The sequence below is a fragment of the Nerophis ophidion genome, linkage group LG03 (genome assembly GCF_033978795.1).
Source record: "Nerophis ophidion isolate RoL-2023_Sa linkage group LG03, RoL_Noph_v1.0, whole genome shotgun sequence".
Taxonomy (NCBI): Eukaryota; Metazoa; Chordata; class Actinopteri; order Syngnathiformes; family Syngnathidae; genus Nerophis; species Nerophis ophidion.
This window is the reverse complement of record NC_084613.1, coordinates 1,634,924-1,656,911: the sequence shown is the minus strand read 5'-3', so window position 1 is coordinate 1,656,911 and position 21,988 is coordinate 1,634,924. Positions and strand designations below refer to the sequence as shown.

At 40.5% G+C, this 21,988-nt stretch overlaps 1 protein-coding gene across 4 annotated transcripts in view; it reads right to left on the bottom strand.

The window, feature by feature from the left end:
* Window positions 1-1,190: 1,190 nt before the first annotated feature.
* LOC133548919 (gamma-aminobutyric acid receptor subunit rho-2-like) overlaps window positions 1,191-21,988 on the bottom strand; it is a 39,383-nt gene continuing 18,585 nt past the window's right edge. The window contains exons 4-10 of one of the 4 annotated variants that reach the window (XR_009806000.1): window positions 18,304-18,527; window positions 13,897-13,979; window positions 12,575-12,715; window positions 6,011-6,098; window positions 3,544-3,752; window positions 2,465-2,723; window positions 1,191-2,315 (exon numbers count right to left, since the gene is read on the bottom strand). Coding sequence is in view for 3 of the 4 variants with exons in the window: in XM_061893870.1 (XP_061749854.1) it covers window positions 2,403-2,723; window positions 3,544-3,752; window positions 6,011-6,163; window positions 12,575-12,715; window positions 13,897-13,979; window positions 18,304-18,527 (1,131 nt within the window). In the remaining variant the exon portion in view is untranslated. Of the gene's footprint in view, window positions 2,724-3,543; window positions 3,753-6,010; window positions 6,164-12,574; window positions 12,716-13,896; window positions 13,980-18,303; window positions 18,528-21,988 lie in introns of all 4 variants that reach the window. The other 3 variants (XM_061893871.1, XM_061893870.1, XM_061893872.1) reach the window with 3 other exon arrangements.

Below are 21,988 nucleotides of genomic sequence, written 5' to 3'. Positions count from 1 at the left end.
GACAGTAACCCGAAAGGCACGTATTTTATTTATTGCCAGTCTTGTAGTGAAAAAAAATAAACGCTTCTCGAAATAATCGTACACTTCCGGCTTCACAATAAGAGCGTAACGCGTCACATCCTGCCCAAGTGCGCTGACAAAATGAACAAATGAGTGGAATTGTAGTTAAAATACTTCAATAATGTGAATGAGTACCAAGATGGACACACAACATATCGTCATAATTATCAAAGCAGAACCTAAACGATAACAGCGGAAGTGAAACAACCACGCAACCCTTCTTTTATTGGACATGATTTCGAAGGCACCCTTTTATTGTGAAGGCCAAAAGTGTGCTGTTGGTGTTTCCTTCTCTTGGCGGTTGTGCGAGGAGTGGTGATACTGAAAATGTTGGTGTCGATCCGACACCAGATAAACACAGGGGTGGTATCGCTGATACTGAGACCGATACCAAGACTTGAAACTGGAGACGTCACAACCACTAACAAGCTAGTTGATTTTCATTATGAGAAACATGGAAACAAGATTGTGCAAAAAAAAAAGTTATTAAAAAATACATGAATTGAAAACAATGTAAAAGTATGTACATCAAAAAATATAAACAGACAAAATGTTTTACTCCACAGATTCAAGTCACTATCACACACTTTATTTATTTTAGCTGCACACAATAAAAAGTCCAACATTTTCACCTTGTGATATTTTACATGAATGTCAGATGACAAATAAAACATACATTTGAGTAGAAATGGTGAGTGAACGCTGAAGAAATATGAAATTATGAGACATTTTTAAAATGTTTACGTCAAGCTTCCTTGTAGTGGAAATTCTGTATCAACATATTTAACAGGATACCAATTATACATTGAAGTATTTTGGTGTGTTATAACATTATACAATTAATGACGCGAATGACCTTTAACTTTCACACAATTATGACAGCATGATCAGTTTTTCTTTCTATAGCTATCACTCATATCTTAAATAAATACACATAGGTTTTATCATATATATATATATATATATATATATATATATATATATATATATATATATATATATATATATGTATGTGTGGGAAAAATCACAAGACTACTTCATCTCTACAGAAGTGTTTCATGAGGGGTTCCCTCATGAAACACTTCTGTAGAGATGAAGTAGTCTTGTGATTTTTCCCACACATACATATTGAGCTCTACCACGGTATCGAGCACTATTCTCTGGATGATCTAATTAAGACATATATATATATATATATATATATATTCATCCATCCATTTCCCACCACTTATTCCCTGCGGGGTCGTGGGGGGCGCTGGGGCCTATTTCAGCTACTATATACATATATATATATATATATATATATATATATATATAAAAGTTGGCAATCTTATATGTATAATTAAAATTCATATTTATGATATTTAAGTATCGTTACATACAATTGTTAGTAATACATTATATATAAATAAACAGGTATCAATCATATTTAAACATGTTAAATAGCTGTCAGTCATACATATATACAGTAATAATGAAGTTATCAATAATATATAGAATCAGCTATCAGTCATGTAACTAATTGTTATCAGTCATATATAATAGATCTTCTTATTGTATAATCAAAAAGTAGTTGTCAGTCAGACAGTACATTATAGTTATCAGTTGAATATAATAAATAAACAGCTGTCATCTAAATATGATTAATAGTCATCAGTCATACAGATCATTAACAGTTGTCTAAAATAAATAATCAGTAGTTCCATCCATCAAACCATTTTCTACCGCTTGTCCCTTTCGGGGTCGCTGGAGCCTATCTCAGCTGCACATAATCAATAGTCATCAGTCAAATGTATAATAAGTAGCAGTAATACAGTATATCCAATCAATAGGTATCAGTTATAATAATAAATAATTATGTCATATATTAATACATAGCTAATATTCATAAATATATATTTAATAACTATCAGTCGCATAAATAACAAAAATAAGGTATTAGTCATATATATAATTAACAAACACCTATAGTCATGTATAATTAATAGTTATTGTCGTGTATAATTAGTAGTTATTAGTCACATCTAATTAATAGCTATTTGTCACAATATCTTCAATAAACATAGCTATCAGTCATATATATAATTATTCAACAACCATTAGTCATACTGTATATATATTTTCAGGAATTGATATCTGCCATTGTCTTCAATGTGGTTCTAAAAATGGAGGAGCACCACGACAAGAATGTTAATAAGAAGTCTTTCATGGTCAAATCAAAAGTCTTCTTCTTCTCTTCCTGGACGTTGACGTTGCTGCATGAAAGTAAGAAGTGAGAGTTGTGAGTCTTGCACTAAAACTTGCAGAGAGTGAAGTAGAAAAGTCGTTGTGACGTAAAATAATCAGCAGTAGACGGACCAGTAGATCAGGTTGAAGAAAATATAGGAACCAGGAAAAATCATACGTGAATATTTATCTATGGCGTGCGTGTTCTGTATGATGTTCAGAGCACGCAGACTCTTCTTCTTCTTGGTGCTTGTGGACTCACTGCTGACGGACAGGTGGACCACCATATGTTCTACCTTCTCTGCAACCTCCTCCTCATCCTCCTCCAGCGGCTCTTCCGTGTATCCTGCCAGGCTGTTGGTGTCCGCCTCGCTGTAGGTGCCGTCCAGCATGGCCATGGTTCTGGTCTGGGAGATCCCGCACGTGCACGGCAGCGACTGAAATATGCCACATCACGCTTTATTAATGTCACATACTTCAAAACATGCTAGTACAAAAGCCAAAAGCAGTCAAGTTGTCAACCAACAAACCAACCAACCATCTATCCACCTACCAGCCAACCAACAATGTATCTGCCTATCAACCAACCCTCTGTCCAGCTACTTACCTACCAACCATCCATCTATTCACTTACCTACCACCCAATCATTTATTCCCATACCTACCTACCTAATATCAATGTACATACCTAACAACCAGCCATTTATCCACATACCTACCTACTTCCCTACCAACCCAACAACCATCTACCCACATACTTACCTACCTACCTACCTACCTCCAGAGCAACCAACCAAACAACCATCTCCCCACCTAGACTGGTCATGGGTAGTACTGGGAAATTTTCCAGTGGGCCGATCAATAACGGGCTTTTTTAAATTGTATTTTTCCCGACACAAAGCCTTCATAAAAACAATAACTGTTCTTGTCTGACCCTGCTGCAGACAGGTAAGGCAGGTGTGCTGCTTGTCTGACCCTGCTGCATGCTGCTGCAGACAGGTGTGCTGCATGCTGCTGCAGACAGGTGTGCTGCATGCTGCTGCAGACAGGTGTGCTGCATGCTGCTGCAGACAGGTGTGCTGCTTGCCATTCTGGAGTTTTAGTGTCCATTCCAAGTTTAGTTTTTTGCATCCATCTTCCTACTTTTCTAAGTGAATAAATGACTTAAAGAAGGGTTACGAGTCAAAAGGAGTCTAGTCCACGAGCTTTGTTGGTTAATACATCTTTGAAGAAGCCAGAAAAGGACTCCGGGAGTACCTGGGATCGTGCCCGCTCTCTCCTTTTGCGTTCCCGGCGGTCCTGGACGGTGGACAGGTAGTTGACAGCAGCGTATTCCAAGACAGATAAGAAGACAAAGACAAAGCTGACCCAGAGGTAAATGTCCACGGCCTTGATGTAGGACACCCGAGGCATGGAGGCGTTGACCCCCGTGATGATGGTGGACATGGTCAGCACCGTGGTGATACCTGCACACATCACCTCGTGTTATTTGTTGTCCACGGGGCAAGCAAAAGGAGTCACCTTGTACATCTTTACTGAGGGAGACAAAAAGGGGACACATTGTTTATTGTTCCACTGAAACGACTTTTAAAGGTCAATAATTACTTCACCACATTTAACTTTGTTGTTTGATACAAGAAGAGTCATGTTAGGCCAGGTCATTCTTTGCTGTAGTTTTTGGTTCCACTTCCTGTTGTGTTTGTATTCTGTTTGCTGTAACTTTCACACTCTTTCTGAGTGCTTACCTCCTCACCTGCGGCTGGTCTGGGTTGATTGTCTCACCTGGTGCTGGAGGACTATTTCAGCCATTGTCTCTTTTCCGTTGGTTGTGACATCATTAACAAAGTTTGGTGACTTATTCTTCAGAGGAACTTTCATGCTTTCTGGCATTTTTTGACTTCTTGTTTTGCATTTCTTTCTTGTTGGCTGTCTTTAGTTGTTCTTCTGGCAGAGTTTGTGCATCTCCCTGTTGCGTGACTCTACCTTGGACTTTTTGCATGTTTTCACATGAAATACTTATTCACCTGCCTGTTGTGTGCCGTCTCCCGCTTTTGGGGCCAAGACCTCTGCTACAAAGCATTCTTGACAGAAAGCCCACCAAGAAATATTGTTGGGAAATAAAGGAGACGCTGCATCTCAAGGGCTTTTCCATTCCTAAATTCAAAGAGCGGTTTGATAAATACCCAGCAGGCATCAGTGTTTGTATTCTGTTTGCTCCAGCTTTACTCTCTTTCTAAGCGCTTACCACCTCACCTGTGGTTTATTGGGGTTGATTGTCTCACCTGGTGTTGGAGGACTATTTAAGCCACTGTCTCTCTTCTTTGTTGATAGTAGAATCTTTCCAAATGTTTGGCGTCTTGTTGTTCAAAGGAATTTTCACTGTTTGTGTCATTTTTTGACTTCTTGTTTTGCATTTCTTTATTGTTAACTTTATTTAGTTATTTTTCTTGCACAGTTCCTTGAGATCACTTTGTGCATTTCCCTGTTGCACTCTAGCTTGGATTTTTGGACCTTTTGACATGAAATCCCCATTTACCTGCACATTGCGTGCTGTTTCCAGCACTTTGGGGTCACAATCTCTGGTACAAAGAGCATTCCTAACAAGTCAAGCACGCAGACAAAAAATGTATTTTTAATAATGATAATCTTATTTTTGAAAACACTGTTTTTAGGTTTTTGTGGGATTTTGGCCTTAATGTGGTCATTAAGTATGTAAAAAAATATATATATAAATATAAGAGTACAGTCACATAAGTGGCATCCGTATTAAAAAAGGAAACTCATTTGAAGTAAGATAAACAACTTTTAAGTTGATATGTATTTTGTAAAATACAACAATTATTAACTTTGCAAATAAAGGAATTTTACAATGAGGGTTGTATAATACAAAAATCAGGTAAGAAGTAGGTAACAGAAGATAGGAGAAGGTGAGAAGTATGTAACCAAAAGTATGAGAAGATTAGAAATAGGTAAAAGAAGGTAAAAGGTAGGTAACAGAATGTTAGAGGTTAGAAATGGGTAAGAGAAGGTAACAGGTAAGTAAAAGAAGGTTAAAAAGTAGGTAACAGAATTTAAGAGAAGGTAAAAAGTAGGCAACAGAAGGCAGGATAAGGTTAGAAATAGTTAAAAGAAGATACAAGGGAGGTAAGAGAAGGTAAAACAAGGTAATAAGTAGGTAACAGAAGTTAAGAGAAGGTAGAAAGTAAGTTACAGTAGATTGGAATGGGCAGAAATAGGTCAAAGAAGGTAAAAGGTGGGAAACAGAGGACAAAAGAAGGTAAGAAGTAGGTCACAAATGGTAAAATAAGATAAGAAGTAGGTAAAAGAAGTTAAGAGAAAGTAAGAAGTGGGTAACAGAAGGAAACCAAAGCTAAAAGAAGGGAAGAGAAGGTAAAATAAGATAATATGTAGTTAAGAGAAGGTAAAAAGCAGGCAACAGAAGGTGAGGCAATGAAAAATAAAGTAAAAAGTAAGTACCAGAATGTTAAAAAGGGGATCATTATTTAACAGAAGGTAAGCCAATGTAAAATAGGGTAACATAATGTAATATGTAGGAAACAGACGGAAAAAAAAGGTAAGAAGTAGACAAGAGAAGGTAAGTGAAGGTAAAATAAAATAATATAGGTAAGTAAGGTGAGCGGTATTGTAGGTAAGAGAAGGTCAACTAAAGAAAGATGTAGATAACTGAAGGTTGAGGTTGAGGGGTTAAAGAGGTTTTAATCACCCAAGGAAACTCTGGCTGGCACAGCCCGACGGTCGATCCAGAAGGAGACCCAGGACAACATGACCATCAGCGTGGCGGGGAAGTAGGTCTGCAGCAGGAAGAAGAAGATGTGGCGTCTGAGGGTGAAGTTGATGTACAGACGATTGTACCAGCCTGCCAACACGGGAGAGAAGAGCCAGATCAGCAGATTGTACTCATGGAACATGACATTCCAGTCTACACCAGGAAGAGCTGCTGGATATGTCCATGTTCAAACTACTCATGGAACATGACATTCCAGTCTACACCAGGAAGAGCTGCTGGATATGTCCATGTTCAAACTACTCATGGAACATGACATTCTAGTCTACACCAGGAAGAGCTGCTGGTTATGTCCATGTACAAACTACTCATGGAACATGACATTCCAGTCTACACCAGGAAGAGCTGCTGGTTATGTCCATGTTCAAACTACTCATGGAACATGACATTCTAGTCTACACCAGGAAGAGCTGCTGGTTATGTCCATGTTCAAACTACTCATGGAACATGACATTCTAGTCTACACCAGGAAGAGCTGCTGGTTATGTCCATGTACAAACTACTCATGGAACATGACATTCTAGTCTACACCAGGAAGAGCTGCTGGTTATGTCCATGTACAAACTACTCATGGAACATGACATTCTAGTCTACACCAGGAAGAGCTGCTGGATATGTCCATGTTCAAACTACTCATGGAACATGACATTCTAGTCTACACCAGGAAGAGCTGCTGGTTATGTCCATGTACAAACTACTCATGGAACATGACATTCTAGTCTACACCAGGAAGAGCTGCTGGATATGTCCATGTTCAAACTACTCATGGAACATGACATTCTAGTCTACACCAGGAAGAGCTGCTGGTTATGTCCATGTTCAAACTACTCATGGAACATGACATTCCAGTCTACACCAGGAAGAGCTGCTGGTTATGTCCATGTACAAACTACTCATGGAACATGACATTCTAGTCTACACCAGGAAGAGCTGCTGGTTATGTCCATGTACAAACTACTCATGGAACATGACATTCCAGTCTACACCAGGAAGAGCTGCTGGTTATGTCCATGTTCAAACTACTCATGGAACATGACATTCTAGTCTACACCAGGAAGAGCTGCTGGTTATGTCCATGTTCAAACTACTCATGGAACATGACATTCTAGTCTACACCAGGAAGAGCTGCTGGTTATGTCCATGTTCAAACTACTCATGGAACATGACATTCCAGTCTTCACCCGCTCACCCCGCCTGAGCACTAATCAGAGGCATTATTTAAACCTGCCTTGCTCTCCAGTGAGTGCCGGAGTATTGTTTGCTGTGGACTGCCTTTTTTTTTTGGGAAGCCGAGAGCTATTCCCTGGATCCTGACTCCTGTCCCTGTTTGCTGTTTCCTGGTTTGTGTTTTCCTTGCCTTGTTTTCTGAACATTAAAACCATGTTTTCATTTTCCAAAGCCTGTCATCTCTGCATCTTGGGGTTCGTCACCTACACTTCGTGACAGGTAGATACTTCAAAAAATAAACGGTTAGGTTAGGGTTGGGAAAAAAGTACCTTCTACCCTGTTGCTGACTCAGCCAGCTTCTTGCACTTTAGCACTTAGTAGCAGGACTGAGAACTGACTGGGTGTTGTGGGACATGCGTAGTCTGCGTCTCCCTCCGCTGCAGGTCCAACCTGAGGACCCGCTGACAGCGCATTCCAGACACGCCCCCGCAGTACACACCTGTGACTGATGACGATGAGCTGCTTAAGAGACCAGTGGACCCAGCGATCCTGGCGGGAACTTAGTTCTCTACTGACCTTCAGTAAGCTGTAATCCTGCGTTATGCGATCCTGTGATTCTCCCTCTCCATGTTCTCAGTGTGTTTCCTTGTGTCTCCTCCACAGTGCCCCCTGTTGCCTGGAAAGAGAGCTGTGCGTCTCTCTTCTCCCTCTGGACTTTGACTTCCTCCCTCGATCCTCGACCCCCCACTTTGGACTCGGATCTCTTGACGCCCCTCTCAGCCCCACGGACCCTGCTTGTATCCCGGATCACCTGCTTGTTCCCCAGGACGTTCCTTCGCTCTCGTCAACACGTTGGTAACACACACTTCAGTTAACATGCACAATAACCTCACACCACGTAGACTTTTGAATCTATAGTTCACATTCCATTCCCTTAGTTTGTTTTCTATTGTTTGATTATTATAGATTTGTGGTTAATATATATATATTAAATCTCTGTACACTACTGCCACCTGGTGTTAGTCTGCCATCATCTCCCTCTGGTTAAACATAACACTCAGTCAAACTACCTCGAGCTAATGTTCCAATTTTCAACACCAACAAAGAAATTGACTGGAAAACACTCCAACGTAAATGAAGTAAAGCTACGGTTTTCCCCCAAAAATGCTAATATTTACTGTAATATTGAAATGCTGCTGCCATTTTACATGGTGATTTTAACACATACACATTTTTTATGAAAACTACAACTAAGATGCCGGTTAAAATCAGACAGCTGCTGCATAATACTGTAAGTACAATTCTTACATTATTAACACTTTTTAGGGCGTTACAAAAAAACTAAACACCACACTACAACCGTAATCAGTTCATTTTTAAATGTAGTAATTAAAATGCAATTTTATTATTAAAAACAAGCAATATTTATTAACACACGCAAAAGTACCGAAAATTGGCACTGTTGAGTACTGGTATGGATTCCCAAGTACCAGGGTTTGGTACCAGGATGTTAAAATGTGAACGGTACCCATCCCTAATTGTGAGATTCATATTGTTGATGATTGTCACTTTATTGAATGTTGGTTATCCCCCGCAGTATTAGTAGCGTGTGCAGACGCGTGTGTGTGTGTTTGTGTGTGTGTGTGTGTGTGCGTGTGTGTGTGTTTGTGTGTGTGTGTTTGTGTGTGTGTGTGCGCATGTGTGTGTGTGCGTGTGTGTGTGTGTGTGTGTGTGCGGTGGTTGCCGCTCGCACTGGTAAAGAGCTATTTCCAGAAGTCTCGCTGGGATTCCAAAGCTGTCCTGTTCGCGTGAAAAGTAGCACACAACATTACTGCACAGCAAATGTATGGGTAATGGCGTTGTAATGTACAGAAAGGTAATTAATTACAAACCCCGTTTCCATATGAGTTGGGAAATTGTGTTAGATGTAAATATAAACAGAATAAAATGATTTGCAAATCCTTTTCAAGCCATATTCAGTTGAATATGCTACAAAGACAACATATTTCATGTTCAAACTCATAAACTTGAATTGTTTTTGCAAATAATAATTAACTTAGAATTTCATGGCTGCAACACGTGCCAAAGTAGTTGGGAAAGGGCATGTTCACCACTGTGTTACATCACCTTTTCTTTTAACAACACTCAACAAACGTTTGGGAACTGAGGAAACTAATAGTTGAAGCTTTGAAAGTGGAATTCTTTCCCATTCTTGTTTTATGTAGAGCTTCGGTCCTTCAACAGTCTCCAGTGTCGTATTTTAAATTGTGTGGCACCCACGCATTTTCGATGGGAGATGGGTCTGGACTGCGGGCGGGCCAGAAAAGTACCCGCACTCTTTTTTTTACGAAGCCACGCTATTGTAACACGTGATGAATGTGGCTTGGCATTGTCTTGCTGAAATAAGCAGGGGCGTCCATGAAAAAGACGGCGCTTAGATGGCAGCACATGTTGTTCCAAAACCTGTATGTACCTTTCAGCATTAATGGTGCCTTCACAGATGTGTAAGTTACCCATGCTTTGGGCACTAATGCACCCCCATACCATCACACATGCTGGCTTTTACACTTTGCGTCGATAACAGTCTGAATGGTTCGCTTCCCCTTTGGTCCGGATGACACAATGTCGAATATTTCCAAAAACAATTTGAAATGTGGACTCGTCAGACCACAGAACACTTTTCCACTTTGCATCAGTCCATCTTAGATGATCTCAGGCCCAGAGAAGCCGGCGGCGTTTCTGGATGTTGTTGATAAATGGCTTTCGCTTTGCATAGTAGAGCTTTAACTTGCACTTACAGATGTAGCGACCAACTGTATTTAGGGACAGTGGTTTTCTGAAGTGTTCCTGAGCCTATGTGGTGATATCCTTTAGAGATTGATGTCGGTTTTTGATACAGTGGAGGGATGGAAGGTCACGGTCATTCAATGTTGGTTTCCGGCCATGCCGCTTACGTGGAGTGATTTCTCCAGATTCTCTGAACCTTTTGATGATATTATGGAGCGTAGATGTTGAAATCCCTAAATTTCTTGCAATGTCACTTTGAGAAAGGTTGTTCTTAAACTGTTTGACTATTTGCTCACGCAGTTGTGGACAAAGGGGTGTACCTCGCCCCATCCTTTCTTGTGAAAGACTGAGCATTTTTTGGGAAGCTGTTTTTATAGCCAATCATGGCACCCACCTGTTCCCAATTAGCCTGCACACCTGTGGGATGTTCCAAATAAGTGTTTGATGAGCATTCCTCAACCTTATCAGTATTTATTGCCACCTTTCTCAACTTCTTTTTCACATGTTGCTGGCATCAAATTCTTAAGTTAATTATGAGTTTGAACATCAAATATGTTGTCTTTGTAGCATATTCAACTGAATATGGCTTGAAAAAGATTTGCAAATCATTGTATTCTGTTTATATTTACATCTAACACAATTTCCCAACTCATATGGAAACGGGGTTTGTAGATAAATAGTTACTAGAAAAACTAACAACATTATTAATGCCAAGGGGTAAGCGATTCGGCTGTAAACTGTATCACGATATAAGTTTTTTATATCAGATGATATTATGGTTGATATTTTTTGTGACTTATGGAAAATAGGGACCATGAGAAAAATTTATTAAATGTAAACATTTTCATTTCAAATGTAACCTTCCTCCGATTATAATCCCTCAGTTATTAAGGCAGAACGCGAGTGCCTTTGCTCAGGCAACCAACCTTGCCTCGCAACTTCCCTTCTTTTTCAATCAAGAACAAAAATTCAAAATATATTTTTTGTTGAGATCAATTAGGTGTCTATCGTAATATATATTGATAAACCGTATTTTCCAGACTTAAAAATACTTTTTTCCCTCAAAACTCGACAGTGCGCCTTATAACCCGGTGCGCCTAACATACGAAATAATTCTGGTTTTGCTTACTGACCTCGAAGCAATTTTTTTTGGTGTAATGATTAGTGTGACCAGTAGATGGCAGTCAAACATAAGAGATACTCGTAGACTTCAAGATGATGGCAATATGACTCAAGTAAATCACACCTGCATTTTATATATTCCATTGAAAATATAGAACATAACACACGGCGCTCAAAAATCTATCAAAATGTTTTAGTAGGACTTTGGTAAGCTATGAAGCCACACCGCTTGATGTGCTTCAACATAGGAGTATTATTATGCTGTGTGTACAAGGTAAGACATATTATCTGCCGTCTTGTTTGGCAATATTATGCAAAACAACTTTTCTTACCTTCGCGTACCTGCTGATCTGTATTTGGGATCTGCATAAATGCTAAAAAAATTGTGCACTTCCGACACTGTAGCTGATGAGCTTCTTAATTTTCTCTATCTTCTTGTTATGTGACATTCATCCTCCACTGTTGCCATTTCTAATATAAAGTAGTGTAAAGTTCTTACTTATATCTGTCAGTAAACTCACCATGAAAGTGCTAAAACATACCGGTGTAGTGACTTTACATTATTCACCCAAGGAACTTTACTTATTGGAGAGTTCCAGTCGGATGGTTTTTCACGGGACACATTTCCAGCGTTTTTTGTTATAGTTAAAGCACCAATGATCGTCACACACACACAGGAGGTGTGGTGAAATTATTCTCATTTGATTAATTATTCGCATTTGATACATCACACTAGATCACCCCATGGGAGGTAAGGGGAGCAGTAAACATCAGCAGTGGCCACGCCCGGGAATAATTTTTGGTGATTTCACCCCCAATTCCAAGCCTTGGTATGACTTGGCCGGGGTTTGAACTCATGACATACCCATATCAGGGCGGACACGCTAACCACTAGGCCACTGAGCAGGTTGTTTGCGGATGCGGAGATGCTGCTCCGTTATTGATTTAAGTAAAGTGTGAATGTCATTAAGACAGTTAGTGCCATTTTTTGACACTTCTCCCACTCCTGTCCTTGCACGCTACCCCGCTACAACAAAGATGATGCTGTCCAAGTGGAGGCACGTAAATAACAGCGCCCACAAAACGGTGCTTCCTGAAGCGACTGTCAGAAAGTGAGTTGAAGATGATGAGTAAAACATCATTTATGCAACATTTTGAGCAAAGAAGTAGCATTACATGTTATGTAGACCACAAGGAAGTGTTTTCAAATCACGAAAAAAAAAAAAAGACCCCTTTAATGCTCCTTACAATCCGGTGTGCCTTATACAGTATATGAAAAAAGATTGAAACTAGAGCATTCATCGGCGGTGCGCCCTATGGTCCGGAAAATACGTCCATTTTATTGCCCAGCCCTAGTAACGCTGTTTTTATGTAATGCGGTTTTTGCTTGTGACATTGGTGAGCTACCTGTGCTGCTGTAGAAGGCCAAGCGAGATGTGGTGTGGAACTTCTGGATGAGGAACTGTGACAAGGAAATGCGATCATCGGTACTCAGTGACTCGTCACCACTTTTCCAGTATAGCATCAGGTCTTCATCGGTGTATGCGTCTGTGAAACACAAGACATGTCCTCACGCTGCGTTTGCAGGAAGAATGGATGCCAGAAACATCAGAGACTGTGGTTGACAACATGTTTGTTTTTTTAATAACAGCTGATATTCTTAAAATATTAATAAATAATTGGGTGCTGTAGGTCGGTCGCCCAGAAACTTAAAATATACCCAAAATAATATCAGTTTGGTTACCGTATTTCCTTGAATTACCGCCGGAGCGCTAATTCATTTAAAACCTCTTCTCATTCTTCTCACTAAATTTAGGCCTGCGCTTATAAATTTGAGTGTGATGTAAGGATACCATCATGAAAAGCACATTTCATAAAAAAAACGTTATTATGGTCTTAATGAAGTCCATGCGCAGCTCCTTCTGACCAAAAGCATCGATAACTTGTTTATAGAAGTCTTCCTTATCTTTCTTCAGTTTTAAGTCTCTCTGTCTCGATGGAGATCTTCCTTTATTACGATTGAAAGTCCAGTTTAGAAAACTGTTTTATTTTAGATATGTAATCCTCCATGTTAAAAGTGCAAGCGAGAGGAAAAAATAAACACACGCTGCTCACTCTTGCTGCTTGTTGTCACTTCTTCTGCAGCCGAGTAGTCGCAAGAAGGATCACTAGCGCCCTCTACCACCAGGAGGCGGGAGTCATTTAATGACTCATATTTGACACACGCAGCTACGGTATATTAATACAACCTAGCTGCTTACTGTTCTTTTTAGCATATTCAATAGCTTGGACCTTAAATCCTACTGAATAGCTCTTAATCTTCTTCCCTTTAAGCGATTTTAAATGATTGAAATCAGCCTCCTCCATTTTGAAAGTGATGACAGGTGAAGTGTCACTCGTGACGTGACGAGTTTGACCCGGCGGAAATTCCAGGCATATGCTAATTATTTGGTGAACCGAGTTTGACCCGGCGGAAATTCTAGACATGCGCTAAAGAAAATAATATTTTGCGAAAGGAGTTTGACCCGGCAGTAATTGTAGGCAGGTGCATACTATATACCCGGCGGCAATTCAAGGAAATACGGTAATTGAAGACGCACAGTGTATGTGCAGACACCCTGCTACTGTCTCCTTCCCCAAGTCAGCCTCACCTCCTCACTAGTCTGAGCAGGATCAGCGGACTGGAAGGATGGCGGTAGGGACCAATAGATGATTCAAATTCAACTCACAGCTTTCTAACTCCAGTGAACAAGTCTGAGAGTCCAGAGGGAAGCGGCTGAAGTCCATGTTACAAGCTGCTGTCACCGTCACTCTGAGAACACACACAGCAGGCACACATTTGCATTCATTTGACAACCGTGTGGTATTGAAAGGAAATGTAACAACAGCAAGCGATATCTCCCGGTCATCATCTGTATTGATGTTCTATCATCTACTAACCCCGCTTCCGTATGAGTTGGGAAATTGTGTTAGATGTAAATATAAACAGAATACAATGATTTGCAAATCCTTTTCGACCCATATGCAGTTGAATGGGAACGGAGTGGCGAAGTTGGTAGAGTGGCTGAGGGTTACTGGTTCAATCCCCACCTTCTACCATCCTAGTCACGTCCATTGTGTCCTTGAGCAAGACATTTCACCCTTGCTCCTGATGGGTCCTGGTGAGCGCCTAGCATGGCAGCTCTTGCCATCTGTGTGTGATTGTGTGTGTGAATGGGTAAATGTGGAAATACTGTCAAAGGGCTTTGAGTTCCTTAAAAAGGGCTAGAAAAGTGCTATACAAGTACAACCATTTACCATTTTACTATTTGAATGCACTACAAAGACAAGATATTTGAGGTTCAAACTCATAAACTTTATTTTTTTTATGTAAATAATTAACTTAGAATTTCATGGCTGCAACACGTGCCAAAGTAGTTGGGAAAGGGCATGTTCACCACTGTGTTACATCACCTTTTCTTTTAACAACACTCAATAAACGTTTGGGAACTGAGGAAACTAATTGTTGAAGCTTTGAAAGTGGAATTCTTTACCATTCTTGTTTTATGTAGAGCTTCAGTCCTTCAACAGTCCGGGGTCTCCGCTGTCCTATTTTACGCTTCATAATGCGCCACACATTTTCCATGGGAGACATGTCTGGACTGCAGGCGGGCCAGGAAAGTACCCGCACTCTTTTTTTACGAAGCCACGCTGTTGTAACAAGTGACTTGGCATTGTCTTGCTGAAATAAGCAGGGGCGTCCATGAAAAAAACGGCGCTTAGATGGCAGCATATGTTGTTCCAAAAGCTGTATGTACCTTTCAGCATTAATGGTGCCTTCACAGATGTGTAAGTTACCCATGCCTTGGGCACTAATGCACCCCCATACCATCACACATGCTGGCTTTTACACTTTGTGTCGATAACAGTCTGGATGGTTCGCTTCCCCTTTGGTCCGGATGACACCATGTCTGCTGTTTTTATAGCCAATCATGGCACCTATCTGTTCCCAATTAGCATGCACAATAAGTGTTTGATGAACATTCCTCAACTTTATCAGTATTTATTGCCACCTTTCCCAACTTCTTTGTCACGTGTTGCTTTCATCAAATTCTAAACTTAATGATTTAAAAAAAAAAAAATGTTTATGAGTTTAAACATGAAATATGTTGTCTTTGTAGCATATTCAACTGAATATGGCTTGAAAAGGATTTGCAAATCATTGTATTCTGTTTATATTTACATCTAACACAATTTCCCAACTCATATGGAAACGGGGTTTGTATAACTGGGGCGTGAAACTCGTTTTGATTGAGGGCCACATCGCAATTGGCAAATATGGCTGCCCTCGGAAGGCCACAGGAAGACAGTGAATAGATATAAATATAATAGTTCTTATTACGCTAGTCCAATAGGAATCTTTTTATCATTACTATATTTTATGATGGATACCTTGCTTTGCTTCTTGCAAGATCAGGTACAATTTTAACCTGAACAACATACCCTAATTTTGAACTATAAGGCGCACTTAAAATCTTTAAATCTTCTTAAAAATCGACACGGCCCCTTATAACCCGATATGCCTAATGTACATCATAATTCTGCTTGTGCTTACCAACCTCGAAGCAATTTTATTGTGTACATGGAGTAATGATAAGTGTGACCAGGAGATGGCAGTCACACATAAGAGATACAGTACGTGTAAACTGCAAGAGGATGCCAGTAAACAACACCAAAACTTTACACACGGCGCTCAAAAATCTGTCAAAATGTTTTTAGCACGACTTCGGTAAACTGAAGCCGCACCGCTTGATGGATTGTCGGCGCATTAAACATAAAAGTATTATTATGGTGTGTGTATAAGGACTGCAAAATGGCGCTCATTAGTAAACATCCATCCATCCTTTTTTCTACCGCTTATTCCCTTTGGGCTTGCGGGGGGTCGCTGGCGCCTATCTCAGCTGCATCCGGGCAGAAGGCAGGTTACTCCCTGGACAAGTCGCCACCTCATCACAGGGCCAACACAGATAGACAGACAACATTCACACACTAGGGACCATTTAGTGTTGCCAATCAACCTATCCCCAGGTGCATGTCTTTGGAGGTGGGAGGGGCCTATCCCCAGGTGCATGTCTTTGGAGGTGGGAGGGGCCTATCCCCAGGTGCATGTCTTTGGAGGTGGGAGGAAGATTACCCAGAGGAGAACCCACGCAGCCGCGGGGAGAACATGCAAACTCCACACAGAAAGATCCTGAGCCCGGGATTGAACCCAGGACTACTCAGGACCTTCGTATTGTGAGGCAGACGCACTAACCCCTCTTCCACCGTGCTGCCCCCATTGGCAGACGTATTATGCAAAATCAAAATTTTGTTACGGCTCAGACTCCTGCAGCCGCCTCTCCTGCACCTGTGCACTCCAGTGAGAGCACCGCGGGCCACGACTACGGGCGTTCCATCTCCGCTGCGGCTGCAGGAGATCTGCAATCAGTGCACATGCGCGTGATGAGCGATCAGCCTTCTTAAGTTCCGTTCCAGTGCGAGAACGTAACCTTTTGTTTGCGCACAGTAAGCCACGTCATGCTTGATGCAATCCAGCTCTCTCGGTGTTTGCCCCTCCGTGTTTGCACTGTGAGTTGTCTCTTATCCTCCGTCACCTTGGAAGTGAGTTGTGAGTCTCACTTTTCCCTGGATCTCCCTCTGGACTCTGACTGCCTCCCTCCATCCTCGACTTCTGTCACGGCCCGGGCACATGCCAGTGCGCATTTCTCAATGAGCGCAGCAGAGCGCAAATCGGGACACGCTCATGGTCACTCCTCTCCTACAAGCTTCAATCAATCGGAAATCAGCGCACTTGTCCATGACGATCTTTCTGGTCTTCATAAGCCTGCTCAACCTGCCACCCCGCGCCGGAGTACAGTCTTCTGTTGGCGTTTAGTAAGCGATCATCCTGCTTGATGCAATCCTGCTCTCTCTGTGTTTTTGCCCCCTCCGTGTTCTCTTTTGTCGCCCCCGCAATACCCTCTGGCGCCTAGAAAGTGAGCTGTGCGTCTCACTTTTCCCCGAATCTACCTCTGGATTCTGATTGCCTCCCACGATCCTTCACTTCCCTGGCTTTGGACTCGGACCTGTAGACTTCTCTCTCCCTGGATTTTGTCACACTTCATTTCCTTCGTTAGTATATTTAGCGTTGTTTGATTATTATTATATATGGTCTATATATATATATATATATATATATAATAAATACATTATGCTACACCCCCTGGTGTCAGTTGCCGTCACCCCCCCTGCTTAACCAAAACAACTTCCTTAAAAACTCTAGTGGGTTTACATTATTCACCTCCAAAACTTTAGTTATAAGAGGGTTCCGGTCAGACGGTTTTTCACGGTACACATTTGCGGCTTTGTTGTTGCACTAGTGAGCCACGGATGAGGAGATGCTGCTTCTTTATTGATTGAAGTAAAGTGTGAATGTCATTAAAACAATTAGCACCATCTTCTGACACTTCTTCCACTCCCGTCCTTGCACGCTACACCGCTACAACAAAGATAACGTGGCGAAGACGCTGTCCAAGTGGAGGCACGTAAATAAGACCGCCCACAAAACGGCACATCTTGAAGCGACTGTCAGAAAGCTACTTGAAGATGATGTGTAAAACATCATCCATGTAACATTTTGAGCAAAGAAGCACTATCACATGTTATGTAGACCACAAGATAGTGTTTTACATTTAGAAAAAAATCTTAATATGGACTCTTTAATGCCCCGTATAATCCGGCGAGACTTTTGCATGAGATTAGACCTGAACAGACCCGCTCATCGGCAGTGCGCCTTTCAATCTGGTGCGCCCAATGGTCCGAAAAATACGGTAAGCAATTGGATGCAATACATTTTTCTGTCAAAATTGAAAGATAAATGCATGCATTTCGTCATAAAAAGTGCCTCATCATCTCCAGCCTTTTTTGGCTGGATGCGGAGGACTTGTAAAATGACATGGCGGGCCATTTTAAATGATGTGGCGGGCCAGATATGGCCCCCAAGCTTTGAGTTTGACACCAGTGAGCTATGTTGATGCTTCATCATATATTTCCTTTACATTTCACTTGTGCCATCATGCTCAACGTAAAGTCCATCAACATGTCCCATTGATACACACCTGAGACTGTACAGGACATGTCCATCAGGAAAGACGCGCAGCATGATGTTGTCCGTGGTGGTGTCGTGGATAAAGGACCTCTTGGAGTGGACAAAGAAGACGTCTGGGACCCAGATCTTTTTCACAAGGCGACCATCGAATGTCATGCTCTTGTTGGAACTGCCCGTAAATGACAGCCGCTCATCTTTCCAATAATGTCTCAGGTACAGAGTCATGGTAAAATCCTGTTGGAAGACCATAATAAGAATAATATCAGAATGTTATAATAGTTGTGGTGAACAGTGTTGGATTAAAAATAGCATTGCAAATCACTTTGGAAAGCTGAAACAATCTGAAATGTACTGATCATGTCATTCTGAAGCGAGGAGAAGAGAAAATGACTTCAGTTTATTATTCTCTGCTCTTACTTCATCCACAACTCTTGTCATATTGTGATATCGCTGTAATGGCAGTTTGTGATGGAGCAGATGTCTGGATAGGAGAACAAGCCGAAGGCGCTCGGAGGACAGCAGCACTCTGCTTTCAAAGGACTTTTTCCCGTCAGTGGGCCCCATTCAGTAATAAGTTCCTAACTTTTCCTAACTAAGTGATTTCCTAAGCATAGTCCATTCAAATTCATGACGTGTTCTTAAACGGCCAAATTGTAGCCACCTGCTGTTCTTAAGTTGCTGAATGCCAAATATTTAGTGTGTGCGTGTCTATAATAATTTGCATATAAACACGCCCTTATTTACCCAATATGCATATGTAAACACCCTTCATTTGCATAAGTAAACGCCCTTAAGTCCCCATACAAGGGCACAATTCCGGCGGAAAAGCCGCACATCAACCACACAGAGAAAACACAAACAGATTACAGAAGAGAAATTTGTATTGTCCTGTGGGGGAAATACATAATGTCGAAACGTAAGTTTAAGAAAGGGGGGACCGCCGAGTTAGCCTCAAGCATTCATATAAATATTTGTCACTTGGGGCAAATAGGTCTATATGGTCGTGAAATATGCGCTTCCCCCCCTAGGCTCGATCTGCGGCATCTTGCAGTAGCAGCAAAAGCATTGCCACTGTGTGACTTGAGTCTTTTAAAGAGTCACCAATCACTAAATCAACGCCCCGGTAATTGATGATTGTACACACGGTATTTCGGAGTGTCTATATTTTGCTACATGTCTGTTTGTCGTATCTATTTCTATCTATCTATCTATCTATGATAGATATATTAATTCAACATGAGATAATAGAAGTTAGGGAAGTTGTCATACTTAAGAACAAATAGGCCACAATACAAGTGCTCTAAAGCAGTGGTTCTCAAATGGGGGTACGCGTACCTCTGGGGGTACTTGAAGGTATGCCAAGGGGTATGTGAGATTTTTAAAAATTATTGTAAAAATGGCAACAATTCAAAAATCCTTTATAAATATATTTATTGAATAATACTTCAACAAAATATGAATGTAAGTTCATAAAGTGTGAAAAGAAATACAACAATGCAATATTCGGTGTTGACAGCTAGATTTTTTGTGGACATGTTCCATAAAGATGTATTTTTTTCTGAAGAAATGTTTAGAATGAAGTTGATGAATCCAGATGGATCTCTATTACAATCCCCAAAGAGGACACTTTAAGTTGATGATTACTTCTATGTGGAGAAATCTTTATTCATAATTGAATCACTTGTTTATTTTTCAACAAGTTTTTGAGTTATTTTTATATCTTTTTTTCCAAATAGTTAAAGAAAGACCACTACAAATGAGCAATATTTTTGCACTGTTACACAATTTAATAAATCAGAAACAGGTGACATAGTGCTGTATTTTACTTCTTTATCTCTTTTTTTCAAACAAAATGCTTCGCTGTGATTAGGAGGTACTTGATTTAAAACAATGTTCACAGGGGGTACATCACTGAAAAAAGGTTGACAACCACTGCTCTGGAGCACTGGTAGAGTTTGTTCTACAGTACGAACAAATCCCAGCTAAGAAAACATTGGTGAATACAAAAATCTCCTTAAAAACTTCATAAGTGTGCCTAAGAACAAAGGTTGGGGCCCAACGTGCATGCATGAACTCTTCCACTGTTTGCCCCTCACATGTCCGGACAAGCTCCAGTATCTTCCCCCGTGTAACGCTTAGGAGGGTCAGGAGGGTGCAGACTCTAAGCCCACACGTCACCAACAAACTCATGCCTGCAGCTGCTCTGACCTCTACATTTACATGATTACATGCTAAGCGTGACCGCCATTCTAATAGATGTCATGCCATCCTTCGCTTGGATAATTAAGCGCCCCGACTCATCCTTTTGAAGCCCTTAGGCGAGAAGTGGCCACTAGGTGGCTGAATAACTAGAAATTGGACTAGGAATAAACACAGAGACTTGCATTTTGTTATTATGAACTGGACCAATTGTCACAACATTCCATAGCCAAAGTCAAGACAATTGTGTTTCTATGACGCCGATGGACACGTAAAGCAGGTGGAGTCTCTTCAAACAATGAAGGAAACACAACAATAACCTGAAAAGAATTATGGATGAGAAGAAACATAGCCAGCATTGTACAGTACAGTACAGTACAGTACAGTATATATGCAAATAGAGACCTTGTTGGTGGTGGTGTAGTGGCTAATTTCTGTCCTAAATCTGTTAGAATTAGAATTGTAAATTATGCGAATTATCATGACCATTCCAATGCTCTGTTCATTAAATTAAAAACATTAAAACTGCACGATCTTGTTGACCTCAATACTACTATTGTGGCTTTCAAAGGTCATAACCACATGCTGCCTGGGTGTTTACAGGAGGGGTTCAAACCCAGAGAGAATCCCTATGACCTCAGAGGTTCAGCTTTCTTTCAGAAAGCAAAAATAAGAACAAGCTTAAAAAGTAGATGTGTTTCTGTTAGAGGAGTTCAACTGTGGAACAGCTTGGATGATTCCTTCAAATGTTCCAGTTCCATTCACACATTTAAAAAACACTTTAAGACCAATGTCTTGAAAAAATATATCACTCTCGAATTAACATTGTAGTTAATACTATGATTAATGTTAATTAAAAATCAAACATGAGATATAAATAATAATAGAAGTACAATTGTTTGTATATATTGTATATATAATTAGTGCAAAGGTCTTATATGTACACAGGGATATTTCACATGCCTGTACTGTGTATAACATTGAACTACGTTCATGTTGGTTATAATGTTGTTTATAATGTGTATTTATAATAAGTTGTGCAAAGGACATTTTATAATTTTCGGAAGTTTATTTTGTACTTGAAATTGTTTATAGGGTTAGGCGCAATAAGTGTTTAACTTCAGCCTAAACCCTTTCGGTCTGCAACATTTTTCATTTTCAATCTATGAATGTATAACTTTTTATTTTCAATTTATGAATATACAACTGTTTGTTTGCTTTGTTGATCATCGACCGAAGAACAATAAACTTGTAACTTGTTTTGGGTAACTTTCACCTGGATACATTGGGAAGGACACGACATAAGAGGTGAAGTCACCCTGAACATTGAACAGTTACATAAGTTATGATACAAATGAGGTCATCATGGAGCGTATAAATAAGAAGGGAAGACCAAGCCTGGTGTGTGCTCTTTCTCAATTCCTCCACGGGGTCCCCCATCTTTCGTCTTGGAAGACATTGTCTGTGTGAACATATTGATTCAATCCAACTTTGTA